Raw genomic sequence first — 23,792 nt, forward strand, 5'->3', positions numbered from 1 at the left:
GACTCGGGCCAGTTCACGGAGTTTTGTACCCCTGCTATAATGCATCAACTGATAACAAACGGAAAAATTCGTAATTTTCGTTTTTGGTACATTTTCTTAATTATTAATATTATGATTGCCTACCTATCATAATATTTATTGTCAGACGTAATATTGGTAAATTAGTGCGTAACACTCTTACACCGCTTATAACATGAAATACCTATATTCCTATAGTGTTTATTTTGTTGTTTAGAAGTCGTATTATACTGCATATTGTTTAAGATGGATTCTGCTTTGAAAGATTTAGATCTTTATGGAATACTTGAAATCCAACAAACGGCTACTGTAAAAGAGGTACCTATATCAATTTTTAATCCCTCGTGTATAACTATTCATACTTGCTATTTCAATTAGATTAAAACGGTATATCGGAAGAAAGCTCTACAATTCCATCCAGATAAAAATCCGAATGATCCAAAGGCAGCTCAACTGTTCTTGCGGTTATGTAAAATATTAACTATTCTTACAGACACAGCAACTCAAGTATGATTTGTTGATTTTGCATTCTAAATGTTATTTTATTGTAATTATTTTTACTTGTTTTTAGTTAGATTATGACAAGTCGGTAAATACTAAAACTGCTGCAAAATTGAGTGAAAAAGAATACGATTTGAATATGGATATATGCAACCTCAAGGTAATATGTATTTTTTTTTTCGTTTTTTTTTTTTTTTAAATTCATATATTTGTATAGAAAGAACTAGAACGTTTAAGAAAAGAATACGACCTTAGGCAGCAAGAAATTGAAAACAAAAAATCGGTTCATTTATATTAAGAATAATGTGGAAGAAAAAAGGAGTGTATAATATAGCTAAATTAACATCATTGTTTTCTAAGGTAATTTACAAACATTATTTTTTAAATATTTGTCTAACACATTATACAATATTATAGTATGGTGACATATTAAGGGTTGTGGTTCTGCTAAACAACAAACCTATGGGTTTTGTTGTGTACAAATCTAAAACTTCTGCTGTAAGTGATATTAAATTAAGGTAACCTTTGTACAAATACTTTGTTCTTACAAATATTATTTTGCTAGATATACGAATACTAAAAAATAAGGAAGTTGATTTGGACAGTTGTCCTCTTATTGTGAGTTTTCTCGGGGATTATGGACCAGACAATAAAAAGGGTTTTAATCATACTTCTGCTCCAAATCCTTATACTATATTTCCAGCTTATCAAAATCGCATGACAAATCATGGTTGTAATGGTGTATATTGTATACAATGCTATACATACACACTAGCCGCAGCAGCTAGTAAGTATAAGTACTAAATTACAATTAGATAACAAGAAACATTAAACATTGGGATGATAAATATAGCATTATCATTTATGGTAGTATTATTGAACATTATTTTCAAACATTTTATATTGTATTCAGATTTATAAAATATATTTTTTACAAAAATCCTTAATATTGTTAAAGGAACACAAAAATAAACTTAAGTGCTTTATAGTCATTTATTATTTTTCACTAAATAGTATTGGGACATATTGTATACTACACTCATAATATCTGTTGTGTCTGTTTTACACACACAGTGTTTTGCAGTTACCACAGTGTGTGGTACATCATATATTTCAGTTTTGAAAAACATAAGTATAATCCCCTGTGTGAACTAAAAACGATAAACTATTAAGTGACTTTTGGTCTTGGCAAATGTTTAAAATCTGATACTTAAGTGATATACTTACATTAATTATCTTCATAAATTATTTCCATTGTCGATAGTTGAAGAATTTTAATAACAGCCACTGAAGCTTTATGGTAATTGCATAAGTACCCTTTTTTCCAAAGAAGTTTGTCTTTCCTAGTTGCAAATGGGCACGGGTTTAACAACCTGTAAAACAATAGTATACATATTTTATTCAATTTGATAATTAATATTACTATGATGAATTTTTATCAATTTTTACTATAAGCATAAGCTAAATATACAATTGAACATTTAATACATTTTTAACTACAAAATAATTTGCAAATTGTTGATGAATTTTGTCGAAATGTGAACTTTAAATGCTCATGAAAAGTGGTGGCTATGTATCTCTTATATTTGTGAACAGATATTATAGAAACTATAACAGGATGCCCGAATTACATTTTCAAGTTCTTTGACACTTTTTCTTGACAATAATATTAAAAACAAAACTAATCGAAAATATTAAAATGTATTATCCCCATAACGAGCTCAAATAAAGTAAAATTGTTTTAAAAATTGTATTTTATAAGTTACACCAGCAAAACAACATCAATTTTTGTCAAAAATATAATATTTTTGTTTTTCGCGACGTATTTGAAAACAACTGGGAACATTCAATCTTTACCTGTTTGACGCATCCAACTAGATACACTTTCCCTTCAGAAAAGATACCAATGTCCAAACTAGTAATGTGTTTCTTTGCAATTTAAATATGTTGAACCCGCCGCGTTATTAAAATTCGATTCTTGCTCAGCAAAATTGTATAACCTAAAAATTAAACCTTTGTTAAAAATATGGCAGTGTAGCATTTGTCTTCTCTCTTTGAACAACGAGCAACACGCAAATGTGAGTACAGTAGATCCAGTTTTGTAACTTTAGTCTTAATATATTAGATTGATGTGACATAATGTTATAATCAAACTTAAAGGTAAAAATATTTTTTAAGCAACCTTATGGGCAAAAAATTATTATATTTGTATTTTATATTGAAAACAAGTCATGGATATTATAAGATTGTAACATATATATATTTATTTATCGATTTATTATGACTGAACGGGCTGAGCCCTTTCTATAGACAAATATATGTCCACGGACACAATTAGATATAATACTATGTGCCCGTGAACAGGTGGGTACGTTAGAGAATAACAGTTGAGAATAATATTTTATTAAGTATATGGTACATGGCCAATTTAGAGACATACAGGTAAAATAAAAAAATAATTCATAAAAATTTAAAAATTATCTATAAATTAAAAGTAAAATTTGGATATTTCACATATTTAGTGTATGCATAAATTATCCATAACTATTTTAAAGTGTTTAGCCACAAACAAATGTACAGGAGATAGTAACCGGCAATTTTAATTTCAAATTTGAAAAACAATTTATCATTAAACATTGGTGTCTTGTGGTGCATCAACACACGCGAGTTGTCCACCGGTGCTGCCGTCGTTCACGCCGGGAGATCGTCGTCAACTTCACGGGTCACCCCAATACACGGCATTCGTTCAGTCCAGGGTCACGTAACGTTACCAACAGGGGCGGATTTAAGGCACTGCGAATTATGCGGGCTCATAGGGCGACAAATTTTGGAGGGTGGCAAAATTATGTTGAATATTTATTTTGATTTTGTAAAATTAGGTACATAAAATTTAAAATTTTATCTATCACTTCAAAATCTTGAAATTGTGGATTTTGTATTCGTTTATTTTCAGCAAAATAATATTTATATTTTCCCAGGAACTCGTCTACGATAGCGACAATAGTATTTTATTATAGCTTATTTTATTGTTTATGAAATAGTAATTGTTTTCTTAGTATTGTTTTGGATAAACTTTATACATCATCTGTCGTGAGAAAGTAAACATAATGACGCTTTTCAATTTTTAAGGATTAAAATACCGAACATTTTACATTGGAATGAGATTAGAACGTGGAGAATACTATGCATAATGCTGTTGAAATATTCAAGCGTAAAAAAAGAATGTTTCCCTGGAGACTAAAATAATTGCATATTATGAGGTATTGAAAAAATTAATTTATTTGAGGATATTTTGTTTAATAGTAAGCTTTTTTTTTACAGGGGCGGCAAATTTAATTTGGCATAGGGGCGGAAAATTGTTAAATCCGCCCCTGGTTACCAATATTTTTGTTCATACGTGAAAAACCTTTGCATCAAATAATAAATCGAAATATTGAGAAACATAATAATGATACAACTGGATTTAATGATGAAATGAAAAACTTATCTATTAATCTTAATCGGAATTATGATAAACCATTGTTAAAACAAGAACACACAAATGGTCCTACTATGGAAATGATTACAGGACTTCAATATTATGTTATATGCTTTAATAATATTAATATTAAAATAAAATATGATAAAGATAGTTATATTCTAACCAAAGATCAACAAATAGTGAAATGCTTAAATATTATAGCACAAAATAATGGCGAGACTGTTATCGTTGGAAAGCATTTTAAATTTAAATCAGCATTTTTTGATGATCCAATTGATTCCAACTATACTTGATATATTTATAGTAAACAATATTGCAAAGAAAATAAATTATTGGCCAATCACAAGTATAAAAAAAAAAAATGATGATATTAAATAATAATAATAATGGGCAGCTTGTAGCTATGCCTATTATTCATACGTCCAATTAAATATATCAGATCATTTGTCTCAATAATGGCCCATTCAGGTTATTAGATATTGATTAAATAAACTTTTATATAATTATACTTCACATAAAAAAATAAACCGTTTCGCTCAGATCTAACATTAATTAGGTGCCTGCATCACAGCGACCTTATTACCGAATCAAGAAGTAATGACTACATATATAATATTATATTTGTTTTTATATTTATTTCAGCTGATGGCTTTCTGGGACGTTGTACATTTTTTAAATGACAACAGTGTTGAGGCAGTTCCACATATATGGTTTAAAAACAAGACATGTGCTTGGCCTAAAGATCCAAAACAGATTAAAAAATTCATAGAAAAGCGTAAAATACCAAATGAGAAAGAATTTGTATTTTATCCAGCCAGAAAATTTAAAGAAAAAAGTTATGGTATAATATAATATTGTTATTTTTAATATTTTAATTTATATTGATTTTTGTAATTAATTTTTTCTTTTAATTTTTCAAACATTTCAGAAAGTTTATCAGAAGCTAGATCAAAGTCAATTAAAGCAGTACATAATTCTGATTTATCCACCACAGAAGACGATAGAGTCAAAAATAAACGATTAAGAAGACGAAAATGTTTAAGTTTATCTCCTAACTTGAAAAAAAAAATATCCAAGTCATCACATAACATAACAGCTGATACCTTTCCACCAAGATACAGACTGAAGAAAGGTACCTTACCTAAAGAATTACTATTTTTATATTTAATAGTATAATTTAAATATTAATCCTATTATTAATAATCATTTAATTGATTTTATGTGTACTTCATACCATTTTTTTTTAACAATGTTTATCAGGTACCTAACTTTTTTGTTCAGATATTCCATGCCTATAATTATTATTGTTATAATTTTTTATCATTGCCTTAAAATAATACGTATACATTTTTTTAGAGCATGTTACTCCAGAAAAATCTGAACTTAAAGTTAAAGATTATGAAGATAACAGTAGTGCAGATGATTCTGACAAAGATTCAACTTGGAAACCTATAACTAACTCCGTAGTATTTGATAAAAGTAATTTGAATAATTTATTATATTTAATCATTCATACATTTTAAAAATCTATTTTAGAATATTACGAGTATTATTGATTATTAAATACACGCTATGTAATTTTCAGTCTCTGACAACGATGATAGCGAAGATGATTCTGCTGGAAAAAAGTACTTGCCTCCAGGGGAAAAATTTAGTTATAGACGTTATGGCAGTAATTCAGATTTATTAAGCTCTCCTGCAAGTGACAATATTAAAATTGTATCTGATACAAATAAAATAAACACAAGTGATCATGAAATTCAGTTCATCAATACTTCTAATGGCAAATGGAGTGTAGAAAAAGACGATGATACATCTATGATTTTTCAAAAAAGTATTGATGGTAATAGTATGCGTATAAAAAGAGTATTATTTGCAAATGACGAAGACAATAACAGTAAGAAATCAGGTAGGTATAGATTTGAAAATAAATTTCTTATTATTTCACTATTTAAAACAACATTTAAATTGTTAGATTCTACGACAAGCAACTTGATAAAAGAAAAACTTGATTCGGGAAACAGTGCCATTAATGATAATAATTCTATACGGCTTAAAGAAACAGATAGTAAGTTTACTATTATCTTATTAATTTAATACATAATACATATCAATATAATAATTATAGTTTGGTTGTTATAATGCAATCAATAGAATCTTATAATTAAAATATAGATTAATTAACACTATTATTGATAATTGGTTAGTTAATTTATTGGTTATAAAATAACTTAAACAACAAAAGTATTTATAATTCCCCATATGTTTGAATTATATTTTACACATTTTCAATGATAACTATTATATTATATATATATAACACATACCTAATAAATATCATTAAATATTTTCAATCCATGGTTTACCATAATAGTTCATATTTCACAAGTAAATAAATTGATAACTAAATCGATCATTTTGTCAAAGTTTTAAAAAAATCTTCAAAACATTAGGTAACAATAATTATCTTGTTAAAGTAATAATAATAAATTCATATATTGTGTAATTCATAAGAAATATTAAATAAACTATAACATTAAGAAATGGTATACATTTTATAAATTTTATATTTGAATTAATTGTGTGATTTAAAATTTAATTGGATTCATACTGAATTGTATATTATTGTAGTCTGTAGATACTATTATATAACTAATAAAGTACCCATATAAGAATTTTTGCATATCATCATTAATATGTTTTTAGTATATATAGAAATTTTTTTCTGATTTCAAACGGTTAGATCATTGTCATGACTCATGGTCACTTATTAACAAAAACATATTATTTATGATTTATAGAGTTTCTTTGTAGAGGTAAAATTTCAAGCAGCGTACTACTTGGGGGGGGGGGGGTTGTACATTTTATTTTATATTCTTTTATGCTAGTCATATTCAAACTGTTATGTAAAAATTATTGAATAGATTTTGATGGACAGCTAAATGATTTGGCTCTCATGATAATCCAAATAACCCGATAGGACATATTTGAATATACAATCACAAAAATATAATACTATAAAATGTATAAAATTTAATGTTTCAGATGATTTTCAAAAATTTGTCATGAACAATTTAATAAATTTGAAGTATGAAATTGGCTTAATGAGTAATATGGTTCGATCAAATTATACAAACATTGAAGCCTTAATGAATATTAGTAATAAAAATCTAAATTCAACATCATCATGTAATGATAAATTCAATATTGATCAAATATTGCCAGTTAAAAGTGAAAGTGAATTAAAAGCATTGGAAGATAACCTCAAGATTGATGATTTTAAGACATCAATGGTACACACTCAGATCATTTTTCAATCAAACAACTTTTTAATATTAATTTTTTTATAATACCGATTAAAATGGTTTTGCAGGTTACCAAATTATCAGTTTTAATTAATAACAATGACTTGGGCAACAGTGTTCGAAGAGTAGTTGGACGCATGTTTAACGATAACATTTTGTCATATTATTCATTATTTGGGTTCAAACAAAAACTTTCATTTTCAAGTCTTTTGAGTTATCGTGTGATAATAGGTAAGAAATTAAAAATTATGAGCTGTTTCAATTTCATTTAGTTTACATTTGTGCTAGCATAATTTAATATTGGTAATAAATTACTGCCAGTGGCATGCTAATCGGTGCTTAACCGATGCAATTGTGTCAGTATAAATCTACAGGTATGGATGGATACTGGGTATTGGGTGACTCTGGGGCCTTCTGTCTAACAAAAAAAACTTAGTTCTGAATTTCTGATATTCACACACAACTATACAAGGAAAATGTTTCACGGTACACCATTTTAGTTTAATATATATAATATATATTTAGATATGTTATAATTACTAATCAGGGTAGGTGGTTTTTTTCATATTTGTGCTAGAGGTATAATATTATTATTTATCACCACACCATTGCAGATAACTGCTTGGTTAAATAACCAAGCAGTATAAGCAGTATATTATGTAATATAATTTTTTTAAAACATTTTATGTTATTTTTTTCCAGATTCAATCAGGAAATCAGTTAAATACAACAATGTTCCAGAAAAAGACATAGATAACTGTTTGGGTACTTGGCTGTCTCATGCACCTTTTAGAATTAAAAAAAAAAGAAGCAAAAAATCTCAAATGATAATTATAGTTATTAAAAATGTATTAATATTTTGGCCTAACCTATACAGTAAAAAATATATTTTAATATGATATTATTATATATTAAAAATAAAGGATCATTTTTATTTTATTTGTTAATTGTCAATATAGTTAATTAGTTCCTTTTCTAAAATAAAAAAATTATAGCTGGTTTCAAGAAAAATTATAATTTGTATATATTTAAGTTATTATAAATGTATGGAAAATAATAATTCATACATAATTAAAATATCAGGTGAAATGAATTCTACGGTTGAATAAAAAATATTTTAATAATTATATCAAATAATATTATCATAAAGTTTTACATATAATATTAGTGCAATTTAATTGGGATAATGTTATTGCACTGTTTTTAATATCAGATTATGCTAACCTTAATCCTGTGGCCAAAAAAGTTTGTGATAACGTTATTGTAATGTTTTGAAATTTTTTGACAATATTTCGGAAACGTTTACTATAATATTGCTATTAATTTTACAATGTTTTGGTAGTATTTTTATAACGTGTAATTGCTGTCTGGGAATTGACCTCTCTCTGTAATTTGTAATAATTTCACTGTAATTTTTAAACTAACGGAGCTAAATTTGGTAGCCTAAGCGTACGATTTGCTATATTACGCACTTGTAAGACGCAGACAACACTTTTCATGACAATTATTCCAACAAAATCGTTCCTAATATTTTGTCAATCACACCGATGGACCTAATAACGCGATAAGACTTCCGAAAACTGATTTAAACTCGTTAATAAGTCTAGGTACTTGAGATCGATCCTGCCACTTTTTTAAAATGTTGTTCCTAAACCCTTATAAACGTTGTTTGAATATTTAAAAATTACGAAATTAAAAACCTTAAAATGTTGTCTGATCGACCTCAAGTGGACACATTAACAAATTCAAATCAGTTTTTAGAAGTCACATCACTATATCAGTGAGGATTGACAAAAAGTACATATAAATGAGTATTCACTGTTTACTATTCACATCGCCGAGTTGGTGACTAGAATGCGCATTTGCTGGAGCTTCCCTCTATTTTATTCACGTGTGTGAAGTTGGCCCACCCAAATAATAGGATTTACTTCATAGCAGCAACAATATTTTGCAAGTAATTTGCAAGAATTTGCATTTTTTATTTTTAGAATTTGTGAGAAACTGGTTTCTGAGTTATTCAAGGGTGGACCAAATTCACTTAGCCCACCCGAATTGTCCGAAACGGTCCAAATCGGTACCAAACGACACCTTTTGATTTGAAAGTTTTTGCAAGTTTGATTTTAGAATTTGCAAGTCACTCAGGCTTATAGTAGTTTTTTAGTTAGTAAGGTACGAACTTTGTGTAGTAAGGATTAATATAATATAATAATTAATGTTGAATAACTTAAAATAAAAACAATGAATGAATTAATTTAAATATACAAATTTAGATTATTTATAAAAAATAGTAAAAAAATAAATAATTCAAATATAATTAATAAAATAAACATATATAAATTATTAATAAAATGACTGCATATTTATATTTGACAAAAATCTACATTTTATAAAAAAAATATCTACACTTGATAAATCAATTTATATTTAAAAACAATCTGTATTTAATAAAAAATTATATTTGATAAAAAAAAAAACAATATAAAATCTATATTTTTTAAACATCTGTATTTAATAAAAAAAATCTATACTTGATAAAACAATTTATATTAAAAAAAATAATGTATTTAATAAAAAATCAATACTTGATAAAATAATTTATATTCAAAAAAAATCTGAATTTAATAAAAAAAAAACTATATATTATACCATATAATATACCTATATTAAATTTATATTTGTTAAAAAAAAAAGGAGATGGTAAACTGTGGAAAAATTAACCTTTTTCTAAAAGTTTATATGTAAACTGCGGCAAAAAAAAAATTTACATTATACAATCTGCGACAAAACCGATAAGATACATTAGGTATACAAACTGCGGCAATTTATTTTATATACCTTCTATGTACCTATACTATATTATAGTACCTAAATCACATACCAATATGTACGTATATCGTTTAATTAATAATGTGATGTCGCGTCTTGCGTAGAAATTGGTAAGGTAAATCCAAATGATTTTTTAAGTTTTAACGAAGCATATTATCGATAATATCGGTTCCTTTACTTATGATAATACTAGTTAGTATATAAATGCAAGTGCTTAATGTTAGTATTAAAAGTTCAATACTATTTCAACGTGAATCGTGAAAGAATTTACAACAATGTTTAGCCAGAATGTCAAACAATTAACAGTGTTAAACAATTTTAAATTCAAATTTAAATATGAATCAAAAATAAGTGGTAATAAAACGTGGGAATGCGCTAATAAAACATGCAAGGCCAAATTGGTCTTCAACAAGGAAAAAACTCTAATACAAGAAAAATCAGTTTTGGATCATAGTCATGAAGCAGATTCTACGCAATTGAACGTTGAATTTTTAAATTTTATTTTTTTTTGATTTTACAATAACTATACGATCTTTTAAAATAATTTTTTATAATAATAATACTTTTTAATTTTAAAATTGGTTTTTTCTTTATTTTTACGCCTAATACTCTAAGAGACTCTTAGAGACTTCTATTGAGTATAATATTATGGGTAATATTCATGTTAAAAATACATTTGTATTTACCTAACCAATTTCTACACAAGACACATCACATAATTAATTAAATGATATACGTACATTTGGTACACATAAGTAGGTATAATATGTAATTTAGGTACTATAATATAGTTATAAGTTATATCGTATATAGAAGGTATATAAAATACATTTCCGCAGTTTGTATAACGTATCTTATCGGTTTTGTCGCAGATTGTATAATGTAATTTTTTTTTGGCGCAGTTTACATATAGCCAAAAAAAAATCAATAAATACAGCTTTTTTTAAATATAAATTATTTTTCAAATGTAGATTTTTTATTAAATACAAATTTTTTTTGAATAAATTGTTTTATCAAGTATATAATATTATAGATTCTGAGTGGAACGATGAATGTATTGATTCTACAATGATGTATTTTTTTTTGTGTCTGTCATCACCTTTTAAGACAGTATGTTGCTTAGATTTTCTTCAACAGTATGATCTTTTCTGATAGGAAAGTGAATCTAGTTGGCACTTTGGGGTGCCAAAAGTAAAAATTTCCCAGTAGTTTTCAAAAGCGCCCCGAAAAACAAAAGAAAAATAAAGGAAAAACGGAAATTTTAACGCAAAATCTGTTTTTGATGCAATTTTTAAACAAACGACCGTAGGAACATTACATTTTGACTGAATATTTATATTAACATTTTCTATATACCATGCCTTTTTTAAATTACTTAAACTTATTTTCAGTTGTTTAGGGATATTTTCAGTTTCCAATTTTCTTGTTTTTTATTCTATAAATATCAATAAAATTTTATTTGTCTGTTATAAAAGCTTGACAATTTAATAGAAGGCTCCTTATATATTGTTTCAAAGACAGATGAAATATATTAAAAATCCATTGTCACAAATTTTTTTTATAAGCATTTGAAGTTCAAATATTGACAAAATACTTAAAAATGACAAACATTTCCAAATTATTTTGAGTTAGGAATTCATAAAAAATTGTAGTTTTTAATCTAAGATTTGAAAATGTAATGCCAGATTTCTCATAAATTTGTCTAGCTACCAAAAAAAAAAAAAATGTCCACATGAAAGTCAAATTAAATTTTTATGAGCGTTTGAAATTCATATTTTTACAACATTTGATAATCACTCGATTTCTCATGTAATGATTCCCTTATTTCGTTGTAATTAAAACACGAATGATTGTGGATACTTGAAAATTTCACTGAATTTTTATATTTTCATTTTCTATACACCATACAATTTTCAAAATAATTTGACTCTTTTTGAACTGTTTACGGACATAGTCAGTTTTTAATTTTTTTAGTTGTTTTTTTCTATAAATATCAATAAAATCTTATTTGATTGGTAAAAAAGCGTGAAAAATTAATGCAAAGCTCCACATATACTGTTACAACATCAGTTGAAAAATATTAAAAATACATATGCACAATTTTTTTTTATAAGCATTTAAATTTCAAATTTCGATAAAATTTATGAAATTTAAAATTTAATAATTATTTTGTAGTTAAAAATTTATAAAATGTTCAACTTTTATAGCTAAGGATTGAAAATTTAAAACAAGGTTGGTTCCACGTATATAGGTTATATATAAATTACTTAATACACTGTAACAGGCGATTTTTAACCCCAGATATTTTTACCCCCCCCCCACCCCAAGTAAAAATATACTAGGTAAAAATCTGACTGTATATTCTAAAGAAATTATACTTATCTATAACTGTATACTATTATAATAATTTTTCGATGATTAGAAGGTAAAATGGCGTAATCGCCAATTTCCAAATTGTTCAGTAGAGTCGAAAAACAGATATTTTCACATGAACTGTGTTCCAACCTTAGATCATCGTATAACACTTTGATTTGAGACTTAATATGATTTATAATGAGTTTTTACGTATTTTGTATTGATTAATTGTTCATAATCATAATATATTCATGTAATTAAAGCCAATTAAAAAAAAAATGACTTTACGCCCCTTTTTTTTCTGATCCTGGCTCTTACACCCCAAAGATGTTCTATTGACTATAATGGCTTCCATAGTTTAATATTGTTATTTGTTTTATATTATTGATTACATTCAATAAAGACAAATATTTATTAGAGTAGAAAGTGTTTAACCATTCAAAAAACTAAAATAATAATGTCTACTTAAAAATTAATATTGAAATCAATTTCGATTTCGTGTTTGAGATGTTAGACGGTTTCTGGTACCTAATACCTATCAGTTTTAGTGTTTTAAAATGAACCGAACGTTCATTGTATTATCATGCCACTTAATGATTTTTACAGTGCTGACAAAACCATTAACAAAAATGTTAAATTGATGTAAGCGTCAAAAATGATGCTTACGTCTTATCAAATTTCCTTGAATGGTGTTTACGTCTTTTATTTGGCGTTTACACCCAGTTTTTTTCATTCTCACCAATTCTATGGCGTTTACGACCACATATTAAAACATCGATTCTTGGATATATGTATACAAATGATAGCGATGTTTAGGTTCGATTAATCGATGTCTAATAATGCCGTTTACAACAAAATGCAAAAACATCGATTTTGAAAAAAGTGGCAATTACCTACGCCCTTTTACCTTCTAACCATCGAATTATAGTCGTCAGGGTTTTAATGCATTTTATATGTATCTTAATTGCATTTCATTTTAGTTGTGCTATTGTTTAGTTATCTTTATTATATTTCAGTTATTTACACAATTGTAAAAGTATAAGTAAATAACCAGTTGAGATGCATTTGTGTGTTACAAGTTTCTCGTGCGAGTCTTATTCGATTAATATTTTTGAAATAGGAAACAAGTTTTATTGAAAATCATTATTATTTGAATATTTATTATCAATCAATTATTTTTACATTTATAAGATCATTTATACTAACTGTTTATATTACCATATATGTAAATGCCGACTGGCGTAAATTAATTAATAAATAAATAAATAAATAAATATTTAAAATACATAAGTAATATTAAAAAAAAAAAAAAAAAATGGCATGTGTGACTAATATTTATTTTATATACATTTTATTTATGATATAATATTTATTTTATTGATTTCGTTCACGATATATTAAAATTAAATAATACGTGGCCAAGTAACTGACGCCAGTTCAAATTTATGTAAGAAATTAAAAATTATATACTTTTTGAAATTGTTCCTAATAAAAGTGATAACTGATAATAAAATCTGTGATAGCTGATAATGATAACAGAGTCGGCCATCTTGCAACCATTCGGATTCTCTGTCTCTAGACGCTTGTCGTATACACAAGCACACTCTAGCACGCGCACAACGTGCTCCTGGTATTAAATCTATGCGACTCTCCACCCTTCCACCGTGCCACCGTAGCCGTCGAACCGACAGGCACTGACACATCGTTCGAGTTCATTCATTTGTGCCTGGACATCGTCCGCCGTAGCTCAATTCTGATACACTCAGCATCGCTCCACGGTTCCCGTTGTTCCTGAATTGCCCACCGCCACCACTGCACGACACGTTGGGTGTCCATTCACCGAATAATATTATTGTTGTATATTTCCACACAAAGTTGACGTCGCCGCCGGTTTTCCGTCGATAATTATTTCTCGCCACCGCCAACGGCATTATATTTTTGTCGAATAACGTAATTTGTCGTTTCCCTCTCCCACCAACCGTCAAGCGACTAGCCACTATCACTTCAATTCAACAAAACTTCATTTTTATAATGGCTTCTGTTGTCAACGAACCAGCGGAACAAGGTAATGATTATAACAATATTATAAGATAACGTAATTTTTTTTCAATGTTTGACGTGAAACACAGTATCTAACACGTTGGTCCGAAGGCCATTGCAACAACCCAGCTGTTGACGTGGCGAACGAATGATATATTGTTGTTGTTGCATTGTGTTTTCTCTACGTTGACTTACATATATTTTGCCTTAGATAATTTACAAATTACAATGGATAGATGCATAAATATTTGAAGCCAACATATGTAGGTAGACAATATATATCACGCATTAACGAACACGATTGGTACAAACGTTATCACGTGAAATTCATATCACCTCTAGTTAAGTTATATATATGATATATATGCGACGAGTACTGACATGCATGCACAATAGAAATCGGTCCCACAACTTGTCAATAATGTTTTCTTCAACACGTAGTACCTATACTGGCTATACTACAATCCACGAAAGTCCGTACGTAAAAACGCGTCCGTCGCTGCGCATCGGTTCACCTTCCATACAGCAAAATATCATACCAATCGGAAGCCGGCCGACAACGATCGCCGACAGATGTCGTTGACATTCGTGCATACGTAGTGACAGCAGTAAATACGTTTACGAAATTTGACTTATTCGTTTTTATAACTGGTCTTTTGTGTCGTTTACGTTATAAGTTTACAAAGTATTTTTTTATGAATATTTTGCGAGTTTTTTTTTATTCAATATGGAGAATCATGAAACACCCCCAAAACGCAATTAAATAGCTGTGTTTTTATGAGTCGTTGTATTCACGTTGCCGAGTGGTGGGAATGGCACTATGGTGGGCAGTGGCGTATTTTCTATGTTTTTTTTTGGGGGGGGGGGGTGTCCAGATAATATAGGTATATACTTATTTGTTAATTGGTTGCAATATTTCTCTGTTTTAAATCTACTACCACTAAGTTCATAATATACTCATCAAATATTGTAATGAAACATTTTTTATTTATTTGATTAAAAGTAGTATTTTTTATGTAATTTAAAACATACATGTATAAAATACCTACTGTAAACATAATTTTAATTTAAAAATAAAAATAAAAGCAAATAATAATAATTTTTAAAATAGAAAATAATAAATACACTTAAAGTATTATATAAATTAATTTAAATAATAAATTCAAGACGCCTTTTTTTAAGCTCAATTCCTTCAAAACATTATCAGTAGTAATTTGTTCATTTCTGTGAATCGATAACATGGCCAAACCATTTAATCTCTTCTATAATAAAATTTAAAATATATTAATTTTAAATAAATAAAATAAACTATTAATAAATTATATTTACTTGAGATATCGTGTTTCGTAAGTAAGTCTTTATTCTTTTTAAATCAGAAGAGTTTCTCTCATTCGATGATGAAGAAACTGTAAATGCTGCAAATATTTGTAAAAATTTAAAAACATTTGGATAATTTATATATTATATTATATTTCTTGATTGCATTGTATTATTGCTTCCATTGCGTTTTTTGGTGAATTACAAGTCTCAACATTTTTTAACCGTCTTTGACATAGTTTATATTCTGATAATAAAATAGAATCTTGACATTCATTTAGATCAGTCGTGTAAGTTTTTTTCAACTTCAAAAATGTCGTTTCATTTTGTTCAACAGATTTTAATGATTTAAAAATCTTGATTTTAGTTGTTCGATGAATGTATCTAAATAAGGTTAGGTATAAATACGCTTATTCGAAAAAAGGTTTCTGTTGATTCGGTGACAATATTAACTCTATTTTTTTGTCTGCCTGTTGTTCTTGGCATAAATATATCTACATTAAATGTACTTGTTAAACCTTTTGAATCTTCAAAAATAGTATGAAATTCAATATCTACATTTCTTCGTTATGTCTGAAATTATTTTAAGGTATCTTCTGCAAGGCTCATAGCTTCTACTAAATCTATATTTATCCGTTGTAATTGCTTTGATAATAACAGTCCAGGACCAAATCCTTTAGCTACAATACGTAAACAGATAATAAATTCCCCTTGTAATATGGAAGAACGCAAATTACTCGCTTCTGTAGATGTGTCTGAATCCTGCATATTAGAAATTAAATCCAATGATTTAATAATACACTCAAAAAGTTCTAGAAAATAATTTACAGCATGATACCGTTATATTAACCGAGTAGAGCATAGTCGTTTTAAAGATTTTTTTGTAATATTATACACTTTAAATTCTTCAATTTCATTATTTAAAACATCTTTACGCTTCGGATATACAAAATAAAAAATAAAAAAATAAAAAATAAAAAATAAAAAATATAAAAAATATCTATTTTTTGAATTTGTCACTAAACAATTTCTTATTCCTTGTACTGAGCAGGAATTAGATACAGAAAGATTTAACACATGAGCTGCGCAATAAATGTACAAGGCATAATAAATATTATAACTTTTCTGAATTTATAACTTTAACTCCATACTTAATTATAATGTTTTAATTTTAATGAATATTATTTTACGAATTATGTGCACTTGTGAAAAATAAATATTATAAATAATATAGTGACTCACCAATGACAATAATATGATAACATTACTATTTTACTGTATATTTTATCTTCCTTGTTTCTTCCACGACGATTAAATGAAAAATGATTCAAATTCAATTGATAAATAATAATATGTTTTAAAATAAATGTACATGGACATTTAAGATCCAACGTATTAATATATTAAAAAAAAAAAACATCATTGTATTATATTACTATCTAAATATACACAAATTCCCGCTGGAAAAACAAGTAACACAGACACATGAAGGCACGGAGCCGCAAGATAAAAATATAAATTGCATGTATACTGTAATAGGATAATAATAACATAATATTATTTGAACATATTAATATACATTAATATACAATTTAATAATTATTACTATATATTTTGTTTGTTTGTATCGAATGTACCAGTGATACTATAAGAATAACAGTTTTATAAATAATTAAAAATATTATAGGATAATAAGTACATTATTTAAAACTAAATTCATTTTCTTTCCTGATTAGTTTAGGACTTTATATAATATTAAAATAGTTCATAATGAACCACATATTTTTGTTTGTAAAATTCCAGACACCGTGGACACCCCCCCCCCCCCCGCCGCCAAAAATACGCCACTGACGGTAGGAAAAAATTCGGTCGACAGACGTTGCATACGTCAGTATTGATGAGCGGTTTACGTATGGACTCTCGTGGGCCGGAGTATTCACCATACACGCTTAAAATGTAGTATCTCTATCCATAGGACAATTTGATCTAAGTTTATTGCGTACGATAACTGTTATCGGTCGTTATAATGTATTATATTATGTCCAATCCATGTTTTTATTATCAAAGCACCGTCCTCAGCTTGCATACCTAGTATTGTTGTTGTGCACTTCGAATCGGTACCGAAATAAAGAGTTAGTAATTATTATTTTTCAAAAATTTACCTATTCTTTATCATGATACGTTATAATATGGTTACATTTATCATGCACATATTATATTGATAATAAACTAGATTGCTAACTACTATGTATAGACAAGCATATATGTGTACATGATAAGTACTCGATACCTATTACTTAATTAGCAGTAAAAAAATGTAATACAAGGTTCCTCGAATGTTTTTGTTAGTGGAAATTAAAAAAGTTGAGCATAAATCCACGGTAGTTTTTATAAGCGTCTAAAGTTCAATTTATTTTCAACATTATTTATTCACTCAATTTCTCACGAAGCGATTTTCTTGTTTTGTTGTGATTCAAAAAAGAATAACTGAAGATACCTACATGAAATTTATAGTATATGTTTATTTTATCATTTTATATAATTGAAAAAAATTTCAAAATATCTTGACTCGTTTTGAGCTGTTTGCTGATATTTTCAATTTATTCAATATTTATTGATTTTTAGTGGGCATGACTTTCAGCAAAATTGTATGAAAAAAAAACGAATTATTTTCTTGTTATTTTAATTAGTCATCATTTTTACATGTAAAATGCATTAATTATTTTCTAAAATATTATATTACCTATAATTGTATTATATCAAAACATATTTTTATAATTAAATTACAGTGGTAGGTATTAACATCGAAGATAAAAAAGATTCTGAAATGAATGCTATAGCTCGTAAATTGAAAGAAAAATATAAACGAAATGCAACAGCTGCAGCAAAACAAAAGGCTGCTCCTCCAGCTACTAATAAAACAAGCAATCAAGAAATTATGACCAACAATTGTGTATATATTGAGAGCATAAAAGGTAAGCAATTAGGAAATAATTCATGTTTTGGAATGTCCTATGAAAACATTAAATTGTATGTTCTTTTATAACTATATAGGTAGATTTGCTTGGGAGTTAATTGGAGGATGCGACATACCCTATATTGTACGAGTAATTAATGGTAAACATTTGAAGTTTGTATCAGTACGCATAGCTGAAACTCAGCTACTCGTCCAATATATAAATTATTTACATGCAGATAATATGTATAAATGCACATCTATAAAAAGTTATTTCATCTCAGCACATGAAGCCAAGCTATTAAATGAGATCAACAAAAACTATACTGACTGTAAATTCGGGACAGAAATGTTTGTCACGGGAAAAGATTTAATCGTCACTTTAGAGGATGTGCAAGAATATTATACATTCGTGGGCGTATGTTATAAAAAAATAATGAACAATATTACTCCAGGTCATAATGAAAAATTCGGATTTATACGTGTTAACTCTGATTCAGCTGTACCCGAAGCTGTACCCGCAATTGTACCATATTGTTCTATAGATGGTAACAAATTTGTTCCAATATTTTACTTTGAGGGCGATACTGAACGTTTAATTCCTCTGGCTGTAAAATTAGGAAATTGGAACTTGGCCTATGTCAAGTTCTGCTGTTATTTTGTTCAGGTTCTCAAAAATGAGTTTCTGGATAGTGTCTCTTGGGAAATGGTCAACCTTGATCATATCAAGAATTTTTATTCACCAGAAACAAATTTTGAAGAATTTTGGCCAAATATGAATAATAAACAACCCAAAATTAATCAGTCATCTAACCGTGTCAATCCACTTGGTGTCTGGTTCAGAACATCCCTTGACGTATTACCTGCTGAAATTACTATTCCTCGAAGAAATCGAAGTATTGCTCCCCAGTGCAATAATACGGTACTTATTTTAACTTTCTTAACCAATTTTTTTTCTCAATGATAATATGTCAGGCTGTATTCTTAATAAATAAATAATGTTTTTATAGGGTTATTCATATACCATTCAGCCACAGCCCCAGACTCAGCCTGAGAATCAGTCGCCATCAACATTTAATAACTACCTTCTTGCAAGAAGAAATCGAAGTATTGCTCTCCAGAGCAATAATACGGTGCTTATTTTTAACTTTCTTAAACAATTTTTTTTCTCAATGATAATATGTCAGGCTGTATTCTTAATAAATAATGTTTTTAAAGGGTTATTCATATACCATTCAGCCACAGCCCCAGACTCAGCCTGAGAATCAGTCGCCATCAACATTTAATAACTACCTTCTTGCAAGAAGAAATCGAAGTATTGCTCTCCAGAGCAATAATACGGTACTTATTTTTAACTTTCTTAACCAATTTTTTTTCTCTATGATAATATGTCAGCCTGTATTCTCAATAAATAAATAATGTTTTCATAGGGTTATTCATATACCATTCAGCCACAGCCCCAGACTCAGCCTGAGAACCAGTCGCCGTCAATACTTCAGAACTACATTCTTGCAAGAAGAAATCGAAGTATTGCTCCCCAGTACATTAATACGGTACTTATTTTTATCTTTCTTATACATACATTTCTATAATTACTGTTGATAAAATAATTTTGTATTAAGATATATTTTAGTACATTATATGACTTTAAATTGCTATTTGATATAAAAAAATGAACATTTGTTTAATTATTAATTGAAATGTGTATAGTTTAATATTTTATAAACATGTAAAGTACAATAGGTATATACACTGCACGTTATGAAAAAAGTTGAATAGAATCGTTAATTAAAATGTAGGAAATTATAAAAAACACAGTCACTGTTTTCTTTATGATCCACATACTAATTTCAAAAAGTAGATTACTTTTTAAACTCAGGTAAGTTAATATTTTTTTTTTCATATTGACTTAACTTATCATGATAACTTTATGAATTGTTAACTTCTAACTCATCGATCTTGTGTTCTCTTAACATAAGTCAATGTTGAGCAAGTTAAATAAATTAAATAAAATTGCCTTTGGTTAAAAGTTAAAAGTTTACAGTTTAGATGGGAAATAAAATTAACAAAAAATGTCAGCTACAATATTTTTAATTCATAAAGTGGCCTAATATTTTGATTTACATAAACATTTACCAAAACGTTTAACACTGTTGAAACATCAAGTTATAATGATATATTATTATAAAATAAATGATAAAAATAGAAAGAGTGCCAATGAAATAATGTCTGTTGGTTACGTATAATAAGAAAAGAAAATTAACTTTGCTGCGCAGGATAATTGAATCACCAACTGCAAAAAGGGGATAGGTTAATTTTTTATCTTTTCTGGAGAGACAAAAAACGAAATCATAATATGACCCTTTTCTATAGTAGACTGAAATTTCCAAATTTAGCGTTTGGATAGTCGGATTTGACTCGTTTCTTCAGTAGGTAAACGATGTATTTACGCGAGCTTAATGAAAAATGATAACAAAATGGAAATTGATAAAAATGGACTTATCCCCATTCTGCAGTTAGCGATTCAATTATACTTAACTATAAAAAGCGAAGTTACAACAATAGAAATTTGAACTAAATAAGTTAAAAACAAAAAATTACTTTTTAACTCTTTGACAAGTTAATGCCAACATTTGATTAACTTAAGTTGAGTTATTTATTTTTATAAAATTGCACACCGTTGCTATTAATATTACTTGTGGGTTATATAATAAAATTTAGTACCTAAATCAACAGTTTTTTTATATTAATTTTTATTGAATTTTCAGGGTTCAATGTCGCAAAGTAGTGGTTTGCGAGTCGGTGCGGGTCATGTTGTTCGACTAACGCCTTTAGTCCGTTTTGCCGTACAATCCAATACGGCACCAGTATTGAATAATGTTGGACCAATTATAATTACTCCACCCAAAAAAAAAAAATTGACTTGACAAGTCTTGATTGATCTTGATAAGTACCATTATTTTTAAAAACAAGTATATTATATTTATTCACAAAAATAGCATGTGCATCACTTCAGCCAATTTTGTATAATATAGATAAATTGATAAGGTCCGATAAATAAACATAAGACAGTATGGATTAAACTTTAAATTAATATATTATTATGATTGTATTGACTATGTTTTACATAATTTTCTTGTATTTAAATGTAACTGACCATTATATTAGATATTAGGCTGATAATTTAAATTTGTGTAGTTTTTCTTTCAAATAAATGTGAGTACAGTATTTGTACTTGGTACCTACTTCGCAATAACATTATTTTTTTTTAACTTAATAATTGTGGAATAATTTTGAACTCCCTACAATAATCGTTTCAATATTTATTGTATAATCATTATTCATTATAGCAATAAATAATAGGTCTGAAATGTTATTCAATTAAATGCAGATTAGTATTAACACAAAAAACTACTATTTAGACTTGGTTATCTGGTATATAAAATACTTAGGTAATAATTATTTTAGATTCTGAGTGGAACGATGAATGTATTGATTTTACAATGATGTGTGTTTTTTTATTTTTTTGTGTCTGTGTACACGATTAGTGATTGAAGTAATGTTTTGATTTTCAACTTCAGTATCTTGTTCGATGGGAAAGTGAATATTTTTGTACTTTTGGGAGGTCAAATTTAAATTCCCAATAGTTTTCAAAAGCGCCCGGAAAAACAAAATAAAAATTAAGGAAAAACGGGAATTTGTACGCAAAATCGATTTTGGTTTTTGGTGTACTTAACTCTAAAACAAATGAACGCAAATACATGAAATTTTCACTGAATGTTTATATTAGCCTTTTATATACATGAACAATTTTCAAAATATTTTGACTTTTTTTGAGCTGTTTACGAATATACTCAGTTTCCAATTTTATTAGTCTCTTTTTCTATGAATGTAAATAAAGCTTTATTTTTTGGGTAAAAAAGCTTGAAAATTTAATACAAAGCATATTAAAAAACATATAAGAAAATCTAGAATAACTATTTCACAGTCACAGTTTTTTTTTATAAGCATTTAAAGTTCAAAAATTAACAAAATATGGAAAAATCACGAAAATTAGTAAATTATTTTGAGTTAAGAATTCGTAAAAATTTTTCTTTTTAAATCTAAGATTTTAAAATGTAATACAAGATTCCTTATAAGATTATCTACCTTTATCAAAAAAAAAAATGTCTATAAGAAGGTCAAATTAAATTTTTATGAGCGTTTGAAATTCAAATTTTTACAACATTGGATATTCACTCGATTTCTCATGTAACGATTTCCTTATTTTGTTGTTATTCAAAAACGAATAACTGTAGATACATGGAAATTTCACTAAATGTTTATATTAGCATTTACTATACCCCATACAGCTTTGGAAATATTTTGACTCTGTTTGGGTTAGTTACGGACCTTTTCAGTTTTCAATTTTTTTATTTTTTTTTTCCATAAATATCAATAAAGTTTTATCTATTGGGCCAAAAAGTGTAAAAAATTAATACAGGGCTCCTGATACATTGTTACAATAACAGTTGAAAAATATTACAAATAATTAGGCACAAATTTTTTTTATAAGCATTTAAAGATCGAAATTTGACAAAATTTATCAAATTTAAAATTGAATAATTATTTTGTAGTTAAAAATTTATAAAATGTTCAACTTTTATATCTAAGGATTGAAAATTTAAAACAAGATTCCACGTAAATATATAATTCTGTTACCAAAAATTTTAAGAAATACATAAGCACAGTTTATTTTTATAGTAATTTTAAGTTCAAATTTGGACGAAATTACATATTAAAAAACCTAGAATAACTATTTTGGTTATTTTGTTGTGATTGTATAATATTTTTCGTGGGTACATGAAACTTCTAAAGTATACTATTAATTATTATACATCCATGATAGTATCACGGTTTGTTGTCGATGTATAACGCATTATAAGGGCGATTGTAAACTCGGCCCCTGTTTTTTTCAGGTAAAAATAATTTGGGGGTTACCCATTTGCGCCAA

At 27.3% G+C, this 23,792-nt stretch overlaps 1 protein-coding gene and 1 pseudogene across 1 annotated transcript; both read left to right on the top strand.

Moving 5' to 3' along the window:
- Positions 1–264: 264 nt before the first annotated feature.
- On the top strand, positions 265–1,323 carry LOC103309587 (annotated as a pseudogene).
- A 3,131-nt stretch (positions 1,324–4,454) lies between these two features.
- On the top strand, positions 4,455–21,726 carry LOC107883888. The gene is made up of 15 exons (XM_029489858.1): positions 4,455–4,841; positions 4,929–5,132; positions 5,357–5,479; positions 5,586–6,068; positions 7,046–7,293; positions 7,374–7,536; positions 8,008–8,181; positions 18,633–18,818; positions 18,898–18,960; positions 19,300–19,508; positions 19,605–19,721; positions 19,810–19,932; positions 20,018–20,140; positions 20,230–20,352; positions 21,568–21,726. The coding sequence occupies exons 1-15, from the start codon at positions 4,598–4,600 to the stop codon at positions 21,724–21,726; spliced, it is 2,742 nt and encodes a 913-aa protein (XP_029345718.1). The 5' UTR covers positions 4,455–4,597.
- Positions 21,727–23,792: the final 2,066 nt, after the last annotated feature.

Source organism: Acyrthosiphon pisum, chromosome A2, assembly GCF_005508785.2.
Source record: "Acyrthosiphon pisum isolate AL4f chromosome A2, pea_aphid_22Mar2018_4r6ur, whole genome shotgun sequence".
Taxonomy (NCBI): domain Eukaryota; kingdom Metazoa; phylum Arthropoda; class Insecta; order Hemiptera; family Aphididae; genus Acyrthosiphon; species Acyrthosiphon pisum.